The sequence below is a fragment of the Anabrus simplex genome, chromosome 6 (genome assembly GCF_040414725.1).
Source record: "Anabrus simplex isolate iqAnaSimp1 chromosome 6, ASM4041472v1, whole genome shotgun sequence".
In the NCBI taxonomy this organism is placed as follows: domain Eukaryota; kingdom Metazoa; phylum Arthropoda; class Insecta; order Orthoptera; family Tettigoniidae; genus Anabrus; species Anabrus simplex.
In genome coordinates, this window is record NC_090270.1 from 194443082 (window position 1) to 194457841 (window position 14760).

General features: G+C 37.0%; 1 protein-coding gene across 2 annotated transcripts in view; it reads right to left on the bottom strand.

The window, feature by feature from the left end:
- The window catches only part of LOC136876300 (tRNA (guanine(26)-N(2))-dimethyltransferase), a 96239-nt gene that overhangs the window by 52426 nt on the left and 29053 nt on the right, over positions 1-14760 (bottom strand). For both annotated transcript variants that reach the window (XM_067150132.2, XM_067150133.2), the window contains one exon: positions 9274-9422. In XM_067150132.2, coding sequence (XP_067006233.2) covers positions 9274-9422 — 149 coding nt within the window. The remainder of the gene's footprint in view (positions 1-9273; positions 9423-14760) is intronic.

The following is a 14760-nucleotide window of genomic DNA, read 5'->3' on the forward strand; positions in this document are numbered from 1 at the left end:
CATAGTTTCCTGACCTTCTGTTATCTTTTTCTTTATTTCATTTACTTCTTCCCATTTCTTCTCATTACTGCCTTTGATTTCCTCCAGCTTGTTAGTCAGTTTGGCAATTTCTTCATCCACCTGTGCTGTGATGATATTGGGATTCTGTGCAACTTCTGTTCTCATTCTGTTTATCTCCTCTCGCATTTCTTTGTTTTTATCTTCCATGGTTTCGGTCAACTAGGCACGCAAACCTTGTATTTCATTTCTGACTCCAAAAAATTCTTCAGTCATCTTTTCCTGTTTCCCTTTTAATTCTTGGATCATCCCTTTATGTTCGCTTTCTATTCTGCTAACGATTTCCTTCATAGTCCCCTTTTGCTTCAGTTGCCACTCTTCCTGTTTCTTGTCCAACTCCTGTATTAGTTCGTGGCGTTCTTTTCTCCTTTCTTCAACTTGCTTCTCATATAATTCCTGTATCTCCTTTTCTCTATCCTCAACTTGTTTTTGTTGCCATTCTTCTAATCTTCGTTCCTTTTCTACTCGTCTTCTTTCCTTCTCCTCTTCCTGCCTTTTTCTTTCATCTTCGCATTCCTTTTTCTCCTTCTGTTTTTCTTCTTCGCGTTCCTTTTTCTCCTTCGCGTTCCTTTTTCTCCTTCTGTTTTTCTTCTTCCTGCCCTTTCCTTTCATTCTCACGTTCTTGTTTCTCTCTCTGTTTTTCTTCTTCCTGCCTTTTCTCCTTCTCTTCTTGCTTTTTCAAATACTCTAAGAACCATATCGGGGTTCCCTCATGTCTTTCCTGTATTTCTCTCATTTCTTCTTCCTGTCCCCCTTCTGGTCTGTACTCTTCCTTGCATCGCCATTTACCGTTAAATGTAATTCTATTTAGTATGCTATCTCTAAATTCCTAACAATTTCTCTATTTTCCTAAGGTTCTCTAAGTTTCCTAGCAATTCTCTAAGTTCACAGGATATAAACACACATATATATATATAACACAATCCACAATTCCTTAATCTACTTATAGTAAAATAGTCTCTTATGTCACTATTGTGCGCTAGCTTAAAGTTTCTTGTTTCCAATCACTTATGATATGGATGGACCTTGCTGGAGAACAGCATCATCTTACCAGGTAGACCATGAACAACTAGACCATGAGTTCGGATTTTGTCATTTTAAGTTCACTCCGGAACTGATCTCATAGAAGAAAATAAATTATTACTATGTGGCATCTAACCTACATTCAATATTCACAAGCCTACATAGTCTTTAACATGTACAGCATTTATAAAAAAATAACTTAAAATTAACTTATTATTAACTTGACCAAAAAAAAAAAAAAAAACATTTGACAATCCTCATTTAATCCTCAACATTGACCATTTCATCTGATATAACTGTATACTCATATATATTACACCTACTTCTCCTTCACTAACTCTCGTCATATGTCTTGCAAATGTTACAATCCTAATAAATCCTTTCCATACAATACCTCTACATTACTGTTTATATTGAGCCCTATTATCTGTACTTATTGTTTTCATTATAACATGTTCCCACGGTGTCTTCTCTTCTCGCCTGCAATATGGGAGCTAGCTAAAATATACTGATATTCAATCTCTTTCTTGACAATCCCGCGGTGTCTTTCGCTTCTGCGCCAAACTGGAGATCAATTAAATGTAAGCACTTATTGGCGCTCCTTTATTTTCCTTTCTCGGGTATTCCTCTTTAACCATCCACGTTGGAACGATAATTAATGTAATGGTCCCGCGGTGTCTTTCTCTTCTGGTCAATGTTGGTGTGGTAATTAAATGTATTACATTCCCACGGTGTCTTTCTCTTCTGGTCAACGTTGATACGGCAATTAAATGTATTACACTCCCGCGGTGTCTTTCTCTTCTGGCCCACGTTGGTGCGACAATTAAATGTTACCGCAAAGACGGATCACATTCTTTACCCGATACCTCCATTTTCTTACTCGTCGTTGGGCAGCCTAGTTTGACGAAATGGAGTCGCTCAGCGGATACCTCAGGGTTTTCTTGTGGCAAGTAAGACATGTAATCTTACTGTAGAATTCGCTTAACGTGAGTTCAAGAGAATCCCAACTCACGGGTAACACCTATCGATACTCACGACATAATAATAATCATCGTCGACAACCTTATCAGAGTATTGACTTCGAGAGAACATACCATGGTTAAATGAACACTTAATTACACGGTACATTTCTTAGCCATTAATTAACTTACAAACTAGACAGTAATTAAAGAATTCATGACACCAGCAATTATAGAAAAATAACAAGATATTTATTAATAAAATATTAAGTTACTAAATTTCCATATTATGCAACGCATTATTTAAAATTGCCTGAAAATACGTATGGAGAATGAGTCAGCGCTGGCTCATATAATAAAACGAAGATTAATATTCAGTATTTTAAATTATTAAGATGATCAGTTCCTTTGTGAAGTAGAAATTAAATATTACACACTTACAATAGATCACTGGACACATCTGAGGTCCACCTCGGAATTGGAATGTAAGTATAACATCGACACAATTAACTAGTTCCGATAGTTCACTTTCTTTAGTCTGATTATACCAGTGTCACTTGGATACAATATCCAGCCGAAATGCATCTCGAATACACTAATAAGTTAAGTCTGACTAAATTAACATACATGTAAATTAAGCCTGAATAAATCAAAGGAAATCGAAAATAGTTCTAAGGAATCAAGATAATTTTTGAGTAAAATCCAAAGTCATGATTTTGTTGCAACGATCTCGTTGTGCGTGGATAACTACTTACGAACTAAGGCATTCTTTCCTAGTGCCTGGTAAATGCGGCTCCTACTCTAGCCTTTCCCTAGCTGAAGTTCGTTACAGAAATTACGTTCTAACGGAGGATATTAATCGATCTAGCTATCTATCTAATTTCAACATAATCTTTGGCTGTCTTACACATGTCCTTTTAGGTTCAATGTCCCTTTCTTTAGTTATATTCCAATAACATTCAACTACAATGCAAGCTACTTTTCTCTTATGCAGTTACTATGAAGCGCTATGCCGCGAGGTTTAGAAAACATTATCTCATATACATTGGTGTGTCGAAATGCATCTGGTTAACTACAACTATTCAAAGTATCGTAGTATTCTGATGTTCATTATAAATCATCTACACTGACATACGATTACGTCACGAGTACACATCTATACTAGTAAATCCATTTCGTACCTTGGCTTGTGTTGCTCCAGCGGTATGGGCACTCTTACGCAAATAAATCATAAAATAAACTTGTAGTGTGGCATGACTTAACTTGCAGGTACACGATGGTCCTGCATCGCGTAAAACCATCTCATATATATATATCTATATATATATATAACTCGAAACTTTCATCCAATTACCATAATCATATTCTTATTACAACATCCATTTAATATTAACACCGTAGCCTCCATAATAATATATCGCGTTCCCAACTTCACGACTACGTTAAAATACCACACAGTTTCTTAATAATATTTACAAGTCACAGCTTCTCATAACCTACGGACGAGTTCAATGCCCTTTCTGTGAACCAAACAATGCGTAGTTCCATTTGTTTCTTTCTACACCGCGCACAACCACTCGTGACGTCAACTTTAAACATTACTTCAATGAAATCTCTATAATCTCCCAGCATGTCATTAAAATCAGCTGTTTCACATTTCTCTTCAAACCTCACGCTTCCTACAAGTATTCTGGTCGATATAGCATAAACTATTGCTATATTACTAAATCGTAACTACGAACTTAATTATCTCACACATCGTTGGTAATCCTCACTTGCATTGCCATATATATCGGTCTACAATTAGCCCATCGGCGCATACCAAAGGTACATGTGTAGGCAAACCAAAAATTATGCAATAAAATATCGTGAATGACTTAGCTCGCTCATGGTTGTCCCTGGTCCAGCTGTTCCATTCCCAAATGGATGTAGTTGGGTCTTCGGTTCGGTCACGGGTTAGACGTCTGGTTCATCATCCGCTCCTTTGTTCTGAAAGTACTATCTGGATTCCCGTTGCCTTCCTTCGTCATGGCTCGGTCGGATGGTTACCCGTCGCCTTCCTCGTCATTGCCTGGTCGTATGGTAAGATGAATTGTTCCCAGGTCGGTCCATTATGTGAATTTAGCACATCATCTTGATCATCTTCTTGTCAGTCTCAAAGTTGAAGATTATATTGCAGTATACAGCCATTTATGCTATTCTTCTCTGACGTCTTTAATCCTTAATTTTATTTATTTTTATTTTTCTTCGTAGCTCTTCGACGTATCCGCAATTTCGTATGTAACGACTTCAGTACGTCTATTTTCGTCTGAACTGCTTTTGAATCTTGACGAAAACTTATACTTTATTCTTATTCAATCGTTGAGATATTTCTTTTCTTATGCGCGATCCTTTGCTTCTGCTCAAGAATTATTCCGCTGACGGTGATTGCGTCCGCTCTCGTCGTGAAAATTCAAGATGAAGATTTTTTAAATAATACAGTAATGTTTTTTCTATTTTTTTGAAAACAATACTGTAGACCGTCCACTGTCCATTTTACTCGAATACATGACCATTCCATGACGTATATGGCCCTCTATAACATCACAACAGGTGACTATTCCTTGATTGCAATAGATTACATGGCCCATACCTTCGGTCGGCGCCATTTTGTAATCTGTCGTGGACGTGCGAATGGGCACAACCTTCAAGAAATAATGATGTCAGATATACTAATCAAGTAAATGATCATGACGATTTAAAACATTCCCTTAAGTTATTCAAAATAATACGTCCATAAAATGTCATCTTGAAGAAATATCACCACCAATATCAATAAATTCTCATAACAACATATCTTGATCACAATCTCACTTATTTAACGTTTCAACAAACTCCTAATATTCTTCTTTACTTCTGATATTAACCCCTTGCCATATTGATTTTCTAGCCCTTCGCATGCCCATGGTTAGTATTTAATTTACGTAAACCACTGTTCATGAGAACTTTTAATGTATTACTTATTACAGTTTTCATATGCAAATTTTAATTTGGAAAAAAGAAAATCCACACTCTGTTTCCAGTCATATGACCGGTCAGGAACGGAATAAATGAAGCCCCCATCTAGCTGCGAGGATAGGAATTGTGCTGGCTGATGAAGTATGTCGCACTCCTCTGGGGCAATGATTAATGACAGACAGATGAAATGATACCGGTGAATGTTGCTAGAATGAAAGAGGACAGGGAATACCAGAGTACCCAGAGGAAAACCTGTTCTACCTCCACTTTGTCAAGCGCAAATCTGACATGGAGTGACCAAGATTTGAACCACGGAACCCTGTGGCGAGAGGCCGGTGCGCTGCTGCTTAAGCCACAGAGGCACGCAGACTTAAATTTACGAAATGTAAAAAAATCATAAATCTTATACTTGGATATTTTGGCATTTCAGAATTTTTCAATTTTCATAACTTTAGCACTTCTAGCACCCGGCACTTCAACATTAAAGACATCATTATCGCCATCATAATTTTCTGATTCGCTGTTACTTTTCTCGGATCTGCCACTGTTACTATAACCAATCATCATCGTCATCATCAATGTCCCACTCGGGTCGCCCGGGTGTGGTATTAACAAGCCTCCTCCACTCCTTTCTGACCTTCCACTTCTCCTGCTCCATTACTTCCGCCACATCCAATCCAGCTTCTCTAATGTCCTTCCAAATCTGATCCATCCACCTTCTTCTCGGTCTTCCAACTGGTCTCTTTCCCTTAACTTCTCTTTCCAATTCCCTTCTTGCTACCCGTTCCTTTCCCATTCTTTTTACATGTCCGAACCATCTCAGTCTTGCTTTCTGTATCTTCTGTACTAACAGTTCTATATTTAGCTCTTCTCGATTTTAATGTTTTGAATTCTATCTCTTCTTGTCTTTGTAACCAATGTTCTTAAAAACTTCACTTCTACAGCTTGGATCTTATCATCTTGTCTCTTATTATTTATTTACATAGTTTATGCCCACATTGGAGCACTTAAATCAAATCCAAATACATTTACGTTAACAAAGAATTAACTGAAGATTTAGCTTGCATCATCATCTACCTTTTCCAAAACCTCTTCATTCTGGCTGACCTGGCTGCCCTTTCATCATCAGATATGACATATTGTTTGTGTTGTACAGTTTTTAATGACAATCTTATCTGTTTGTTCTTGAGAATCCTTTTTTCTTCTCTATTTTCAATTTGCTTCATTGTAATATTCAGCTCTTCTAAATCATTCTGAACTTCTTTAAACCAACTATTTTTTGTTTTACTTTTCTAAAAGTAATTAAACAGTTGTTTTCTTATCCTACTATCATTTAATCTAGAAAGACGACAGAAAAAGGCAATTCTTCTTTTTCTCATCGTATCTATTATAGATTCACTTTCCCTATAAACCACTGCATTAGGCAATAATCTCCATTGTCCATCCACCTGATGTTTTTAATTAACGATTGTTCCGAGTATCCTTCTGTCAACCTTTTGCAGTGTATCAGTTGTTGCTTTGGTGTTCAATTTAAATAGTGTTTCACAAGCATAAGTCGCTTCAGGTTTAATGACGGAACAGTAATGTTGAAGTTTAGCATTTATTGAAAGAGATTTTTTCTTGTATGTTGGCCATGTAATTCGTTGTGCTTTTTTTTTACCTTAAATGTTCTGCTTTCTATTGCTGATTTTTCATTGGTGTTCCAAGTTATAATTTCACCAAGATATTTAAACTTATTCACAATTTTAATTTGTTTGGTATTGGCTAAGGTACTAGTTCGTGCTGTAATAGGGAAGGTTGGCATTATTTCTGTTTTTTCACATGAAATTTGCAATCCAACTTTTCTTGCTATGTTATTATTTATAAGCGTTTCTAGTCTGTATGCTACAATTGGTATGAAATACTGTTTATATAATGTTAATTTCGTTCTCTTGGGAACTTTTGTCATCCCATAAAAGCTCTCTGACTTGATGATAAAATGTTGTACCTTTACTTAGTTTGTTATTAATTTCAGGGCTGATTTCTTTACTTCCATTAATAATGCTACCCAGATATAATATGTAAACTGTTCTACATTCTCTAACCATTCTCCGTCTATGTTCACTTGGCTTCTCTTTTTCACAGTGTATGACTACAGTTTTCTTTTTACTAATTACCATTCCAAACTCCAGATTATCATTCTAAATGTCCAGTCTCCTTTGTACTTCCTTTTCTCCCTTTCCCCAAATCACCATATCATCTGCAAATACCAAAGCATTCACTTCATCACTACTGATACTCTGTTTTACAAGTTTTATGATTTCATCCATCAATACACTAAATAATAATGGTGACAGTGCACTTCCTTACTTAAGACCTGTGTTCTTTTTGTATAAAATGTTTCAGAGTCACCACTCCCCACTTGTACACTGCTTTTGCTCTCAAGATACATTTTATCTTGTTAATTAATGATTTTGATAAGTCCAAAAATATGAAGATGATTTCCTTGTACCTTCCAGATGTTTTTCTATTATCGTTCGCACTGTAAATATCAAGTCTACTGTTGATCTATTCGGTCTAAAACCATATAGCTCTTCCTCTAACTGTGTTTCTATTATATCCCTCAGTCTTTTTTCTATGACTTTCTCCATTATTTTTAGCCCATGTGATAATAGGGTTATACCTCTATAATTTTCATATTTCTTCCTATTTCCTTTTTCGAACAATGGTACAATGCTTCCTTGTTGCCAAACTTCAGGTATCCTTTCATCCTTTCATATGGCATGGAGGGCTCGGTATAGCCACCGTTGTCCAATGCTTCCTGCTGCCTTAATCATATCTGCATTTAATTAGTCTTTTCCATTTGCTTTACTTTTGGTCATTGCTTTCACTGCCCCTTCAAGTTCCAACCATGTTATCAGGTTCTCTTCTTTTCTCCATCTATTACTTCCATTTTCTTATCTCTTCTTTCCTCCGAGCAGTCATCCTCATTATAAAGTTTTTCAAAATACTTTGCCATCACCTTCTGAAGACCCTTTTCGTCATGTACAATGCTTTGATTTTTCCTTGATTTATTCTTTTCTATTTTATTACTCTGTATAATAGTTTCTGATTTCCTCGACTATCTTGCTCAATTTTTTTTTGGTAAACTCTCCCCAACATTTCTCCTTTTCTTCCTTGATACTCCCCTTTACTTGTAGTTTCAATCTTTTGTATTCCACATATAACCTTTCTATCTTATTCTCATCCCTCTTATATGTCTTTCGCTTTTCTTTATCCATTTCTTTCTTCACCTTGTTCCTTCCTTTTATTTCTTTTTTTATTCTGTCTGTCCACCACTGTGTCTTGTTTCCCTTAACCTTTGCTTTTGTTTTTCCGCATAACTCAATTGCACGCTGCTTCCACAAATGTATCTCTTAAATTGTCCCACTTTTCTTCTCAACTTAGTATTTCCGTGTTAGGCAATTTCCTTTGTATAAAATGGAATTGTATAAAATCTTGGAATGCCATTCTTTTATCCTCTTCCTCCAATTCCCAAATCCTGATCTTTGGTTTCTTCTTCAATACAATTTTAGGGATTTTTTTACCTTGTTTTAATTCCACAGTTAATAACCTATGATCACCCTCCATACTTTCACTGGGGACTATCTTTGTATTCATGACGTATCTTCCCCATGTTTGGTCTGTTATTATAAAATCGATGAGTGTTCCATACTGTCCATCCCAACTATATCGGCTGATCCTATTTCTATTCCTCTTCATACACCATGTGTTCTTTATTATTAGGTTATTTCTGATACAAATATCCAACAGTTTCTCTCCATCTTCATTTGTATCGCCATACCCATGTGGGCCCAGAACATTCTAATATCCCATTCTATCAGTTCGCACATAAGCATTCAGAGCTTACATTATCATGATCCCATCTCCAACAATATGCATTTCCAGTTCATTGAGGAACTCTTCTTTTTTTTCCACGCTACATCCTGTCTGTGCAGCATACATCTGTACTATATTCAGTAGTTCCTTGTTTACATGTATGTGCATTATTATAATTCTTCTAAATAATTCTCCACCGGACGAGTAAATAAACATTACTTATCCTGACTTACAACTTAGCCCCTGTGTATGTAGAAAACAAACTAATTAAAAAAATATTTAAAAATTAGCAGCCACTGCCTGCGACCACCGAGAATTCATAAGAACACAATGTATTGAATGAAATTATTTAAAAAAATATTTGATTTACATTACTCACCTTGTAGTCTGCTTACATGTAACTGGACTAGTATGTATCCTAACAAATACTCGAACATAGAAATCTGCACTGAGTGAGAGAAGTGGGACGATGTATCTTCCATACCGATTTGCATGAGACTCAATGCACTTCAATGTTATTCGCAAAGCCTGAAAATTAAAGAAGTATTTTACCAATAAAACACAAACATGAAAGAAACTCAAATACTTAAATAAACATACACTAATAATATAAACAGAAATATTTATTGCCAGACATCATGCAGTGTCCGTTTTCTAGGTGGCGGACACTGAAAAGAGAGTCTATCAACATGTGAGGACATAACTTACCAGCAGATATACTACTACATTGATAGGACACATCTTAAGACACCCAGGACTTGTTCAGTTGGGTTTTTGAAGGAAGTGTGGGTGGTAAGAACAGTAGGGGTAGACCAAGGTATGAATATGACAAGCAGATTAGAGCAGATGTAGGATGCAATAGTTACGTAGAAATGAAAAGGTTAGCAAATGATAGGGTGGCATGGAGAGCTGCATCAAACAAGTCTATGGACTGATGACTCAAACAACAACATACTACTACATCATAATTGTCATCATCATACATTTCCTTCGTCCAGCTCCCACTGGGTTAGGATACATATCATGTCGATTAACGGTTCCACAACAGTGGAACCGCGCTTTGTCTGTAAATAAGATGGTCGCTAAAAAGACAGGATCAGTGTCCACATGCTGTAGGGTCCACTAACAGAACGCCATCCATGCTTTGATATCATGGTCATGGAGCTCCTGATGAAAGTGCAGATGGTACGGGTGTAAATGATGGGTATGCGATATCCGCATAACAGATGCCCGGCTGATGTTCATCTCCTGTGCTACGGCCCGTGTGTTAGTGTGAGGGTTACGCTGGACAGCGTCCAACACAATACACAACCTCTTCATTGCGAGTAGACGTCATGGGATGATCCTGAACATATTGTGTCCTTCTCAGGGACGTGATAGCACGCAGCCGCCTTTCCACACTTAAAACTGTCATGCCTCTCTTTTATCGTCTATCCGGATAACGTTCTTGATACAGGCGTTGTGCCTGATATGCATTCTGTCTAGTTTCTCCATAGATGAGCAACATATCCACATACTGATATAGATGTTGATTCCCATAGGAAATCTGAAATATTTGTTCCGAATGAGTAAATTTATAATACAAATTTAAATATATATATAAATTTAAATAATTTAGATAATTCAATTTAAATATAAATTTACTCATTCGGAACAAATATTTCAGATTCCCTATGGGAATCAACATCTATATCATCTGATGGCCAAGCAGGCATGAATTTTTAATAATGAGACAGAGTCTCTCATAGTGCATTGGCACTGCCGGTGGCTACAATTAGCCTATGCAGTGGCCTCCACGGTATGCACTAGCCAGCATCTTGGTAGGTGTTCTGGGTACCAACTGATGAGCCCAGCCTAGCACACGGGGGCGAAACGCTGGCAACCAGGAATGAGTTAGCTGGAAAAATTATAATGTCCAATAACGGACCATTTATATTGGTATTATATCCACATACTCATCGCAGGAATACATCAAGAGGCACCACTGTTCCTCCTTAATTGTGTTCCAATCCAAGTGTCTTCCAATTATACTATTCTTAACAATTTTCAACCAACTTAGTCTGGGTCTTCCATTTGCCCTCCTTCCTACTATCCGGTTTCCATTATCCGCTTCAGCATTCTTCCCTTATTAATCCTCTTCATCTTTGCACACCATTTAAGTTTAACCCTCTCCATTCTCTTGAAAAGCTTTTCCACTCTGATTTCCTTCATGATGTCCTCATTTCTTACTCTGCCCTTTTTTGACTTGGCTATCATAATTCTTAAAAATTGCATTTCACAGGCCTGGATTTTATTCTTCTGTCTTTCTGTCAGTGTCCAGATCTCTGCTGCATAAGTCAGTAATGGGAAGTAGTTACAACTTATACATCACATTTCTACACTTCATTGGTACTTCCTTCTTTCACACCAGGTTTCTCACGTTTCCCTGTTGAATCCTTTTACTGATCTCAATGTCCAACCCTCCATCCTGCATAAGTTTGCTTCCCAAGTACTGAATCGCTACCGACCTATCTGCGGCATCTGATAGGGTAGATTGTGGGAGACTACTGGCAAAAATGAGTGCAATTGGACTAGACAAACAGGTGACTGAATGGGTGGCTATATTTCTAGAAAACAGAACTCAGAGATTTAGAGTAAGCAAAGCTTTATCTGACCCTGTAATAATTAAGAGGGGAATTGTTCAAGGCAATATTGTTGGACCTTTATATTTTCTTATATATATATAAATATGAGTAAAGAAGTGGTATCAGAGATAAGGCTTTTTGTGGATGATGTTATTCTGTATAGAGTAACAAATGAGTTACAAGACTGTGAGCAACTGCAAAATGACCTCAATAATGTTGTGAGATGGACAGTAGGCAATGGTAGTACGATGATAAATGAGGTTAAAATTCCTTATGGGGATCATTGTAAGTACCTAGGTGTTAAAATAAGGAAAGATCTTCATTGGGGTAATCACATAAATGGGACTGTAAATAAAGGGTACAGATATCTGCACATGGTTATGTGAGTATTTAGGGGTTGTAGTAAGGATGTAAGGATAGGATAGGGCAAATATGTTTCCAGTGTATGGGACCCTCACCAGGATTACTTGATTCAGGAACTGGAAAAAAATCCAAAGAAAAGCATCTCAATTTGTTCTGGATGATTTCCGACAAAAGAGTAGCGTTAGTTGCAAAGTTTGGGCTGGGAAGACTTCGGAGAACAGAGACGAGCTGCTCGATTAAGTGACATGTTCTAATCTGTCATTGGAGAGATGGTGTGGAATGACATTAGTAGACGAATAAGATTGAGTGTTGTCTTAAAAAATCACAATATGAAGATAAATTTGGAATTCAAGGTGACAAATTGGGGCAAATATTCATTTATAGGAAGGGGAGTTAGGGATTGGAATAATTTACCACGGGAGATGTTCAATAAATTTCCAATTTCTTTGCAATCATTTAAGAAAAGGCTAGGAAAATAACAGACAGGGATCTGCCACCTAGGCGACTGCCCTAAATGCAGATCAGTAGTGACTGAGCATAATTGGATGAAAAAAAAATTGAAGCTCTCCACAATTTCATGGTTTTCTTTTCCCTTTATTTTTATAATTCCCTTCCTTTTCTTCCCTACTCAACACTATTGTCTTGCTCTTTTCCATGCTGACTTTCATTCCATAATTTTCAATAATCTCACTCAATATGTAAAGTTACCCTTATACTTCCTCCCTGCTCCCCACATTACGATATCATCTGTAAACAAGCTGCCTCTGTGGATCAGTGGTAGAGTGTCGGCCTCCGGATCCCAAGATAACAGGTTCAACCCCGGCAGAGGTAGTCGGATTTTTGAAGGACGGAAAAAAGTCTATTTGACACTCCATGTCGTACGATGTTGGCATGTAAAAGATCTCTGGTGACACATTTGGTGCTTACCCGGCAAAATTAATTAAATCTCAGCCATAGATGTCCAAGAGAGTTTTCCGTTTACTCGGTCTGCCATTTAGTGGGTCTAGAGTAAAACTTAATGTCAAAATTGACGAGCAGACAGTTAGATGGCGTCAAAATGAAATGTCTGCAGCTGGTAGTTGAGGCCATACGATTATTATTATTTTTTATTGTCTGTAAACAGAACTAATTTCAGCTCCCTGCCGCCAAATTTTACCTTTGTCTCTTTCACAATTTAATCCATAATCATTATGAGTAACAGTGGTGGCAGCACACTTCATTGTCGTAGTCCAGTTTCATTCCCAAAGATCTTTGTTCTGCCCACATGTGTCTGGACACTGTTGCAACAATTTTTGTACATCACTGGTTTTCCAAATAGTTTCCACTGCATTACTTTCCATAAATTTGCTCTGGGTACACTAAATCAAGGAATTTCATCACTATATCTTTTCCATAATCCCATTGTTTTTGCATTAACTGCCTCATACCGAAGATGGGGTCTATTGCTGATCTCCCATTTCGAAAGCCATATTGCTCTTATAACTAACTTCCACCTTTCTTCTCATTCTCTTTTCTAGTACCCTCCGAATATTTTTGCTATCTAAGATACGTGATTCCTCGATACTCATCACATACCTTCTAGTCCCCTTTCTTAAATATAGGTATTATTACTCCTTTACTCCAGGAGTATGGAACTAAGTTTTCTTTCCAAATACACTGAAATAGGCTATTTAGCCACAGTAGACCAACACGGCCTGCTGCTTTTATAATTTCCAGACACTATTCATCCAATCCTGCTGATTTTCCCACTTTCATTTGTTTGACAGCAGTTTCCACCTCTTCTATTGTGATTTCACTTTCGGATTCTGCCTCCTCACACCCTACCTCTACCATCTCGTCCACACCTCTTCTCACATACAGGAGTTCATCAAAGTAATCCTTTTGTCTTCTGTGTATCTCCTCTGGTTGTGTTATCTTTTATTCTTTTCCTTTCACTTGCTTTGTGTACACTCATTACCAGACATGCCAACTTTCAAAAGTGAAAAATCAGGAGAAATTTGGCAGCGAATCGCGATGTATTATGACGCATTACTGATGGCAGAACATGTACAAATTCATTATAATTCAATACATTAACAATTCTATTTGGCCTACATATGTATTTTTTTCATCATTTACATGTGGATACTAAATACTGGACATACCTGAACTGTAGGAACATGTGACTTCTCATCCTTTAACATGGTGATCACATTACAACTAATTGTTGTTCAACACACCAGTAGCTGACTTAGCCCTCTTCAGAAACTCGGAACTAAATTTTTGCTCAAAGCACTTGCTTTGCTGAACTGATTTCAAGGTTTAAAGTTTCTCCAAAGTTTGTTCAGACAGCAAGGATCTGAACTGTGTTTTTGTCTTTGTGACTGCTAAAAAGCATTTCACATTTTGCATTGCTATGTGGAATTGATAAAATAGCAAGCATCACCTTAGAGAGTCTGTCATATTTAAGCACACCATCAGCTGATTTCATCTGACCTACAAATGCCCATTGAATATCAATTCTTCATTATGCCAGGTCTGTTTCTTCGAGCTGAAAGTTACAGAACTGGGAGTGCAGAATATCAGTTTATTTATCCAAATGTTCCATTTCACTAGTCAAAATGTTCGGATACTTTTTAATGAAAAATCTAAGGCTAGAAAATGATGCCTTACTTACAGCAGAAATATTTGCAACTTCTGCATTAATTAAAACTTCATCTTTGAATGGAAATTTGTGTACCATCTAGTCACACGATGAAGAGAAACACTTTCTCACAGACTTAAAGAATATGCACTCTTCCTCAGACTTCAAGGTGTTCACTAAAACAAATGCAGAGTTCCCTATCATCAGATCACAATCATCCTTTTGATTTGCTGGAGTATGATAATCTACATTAAGG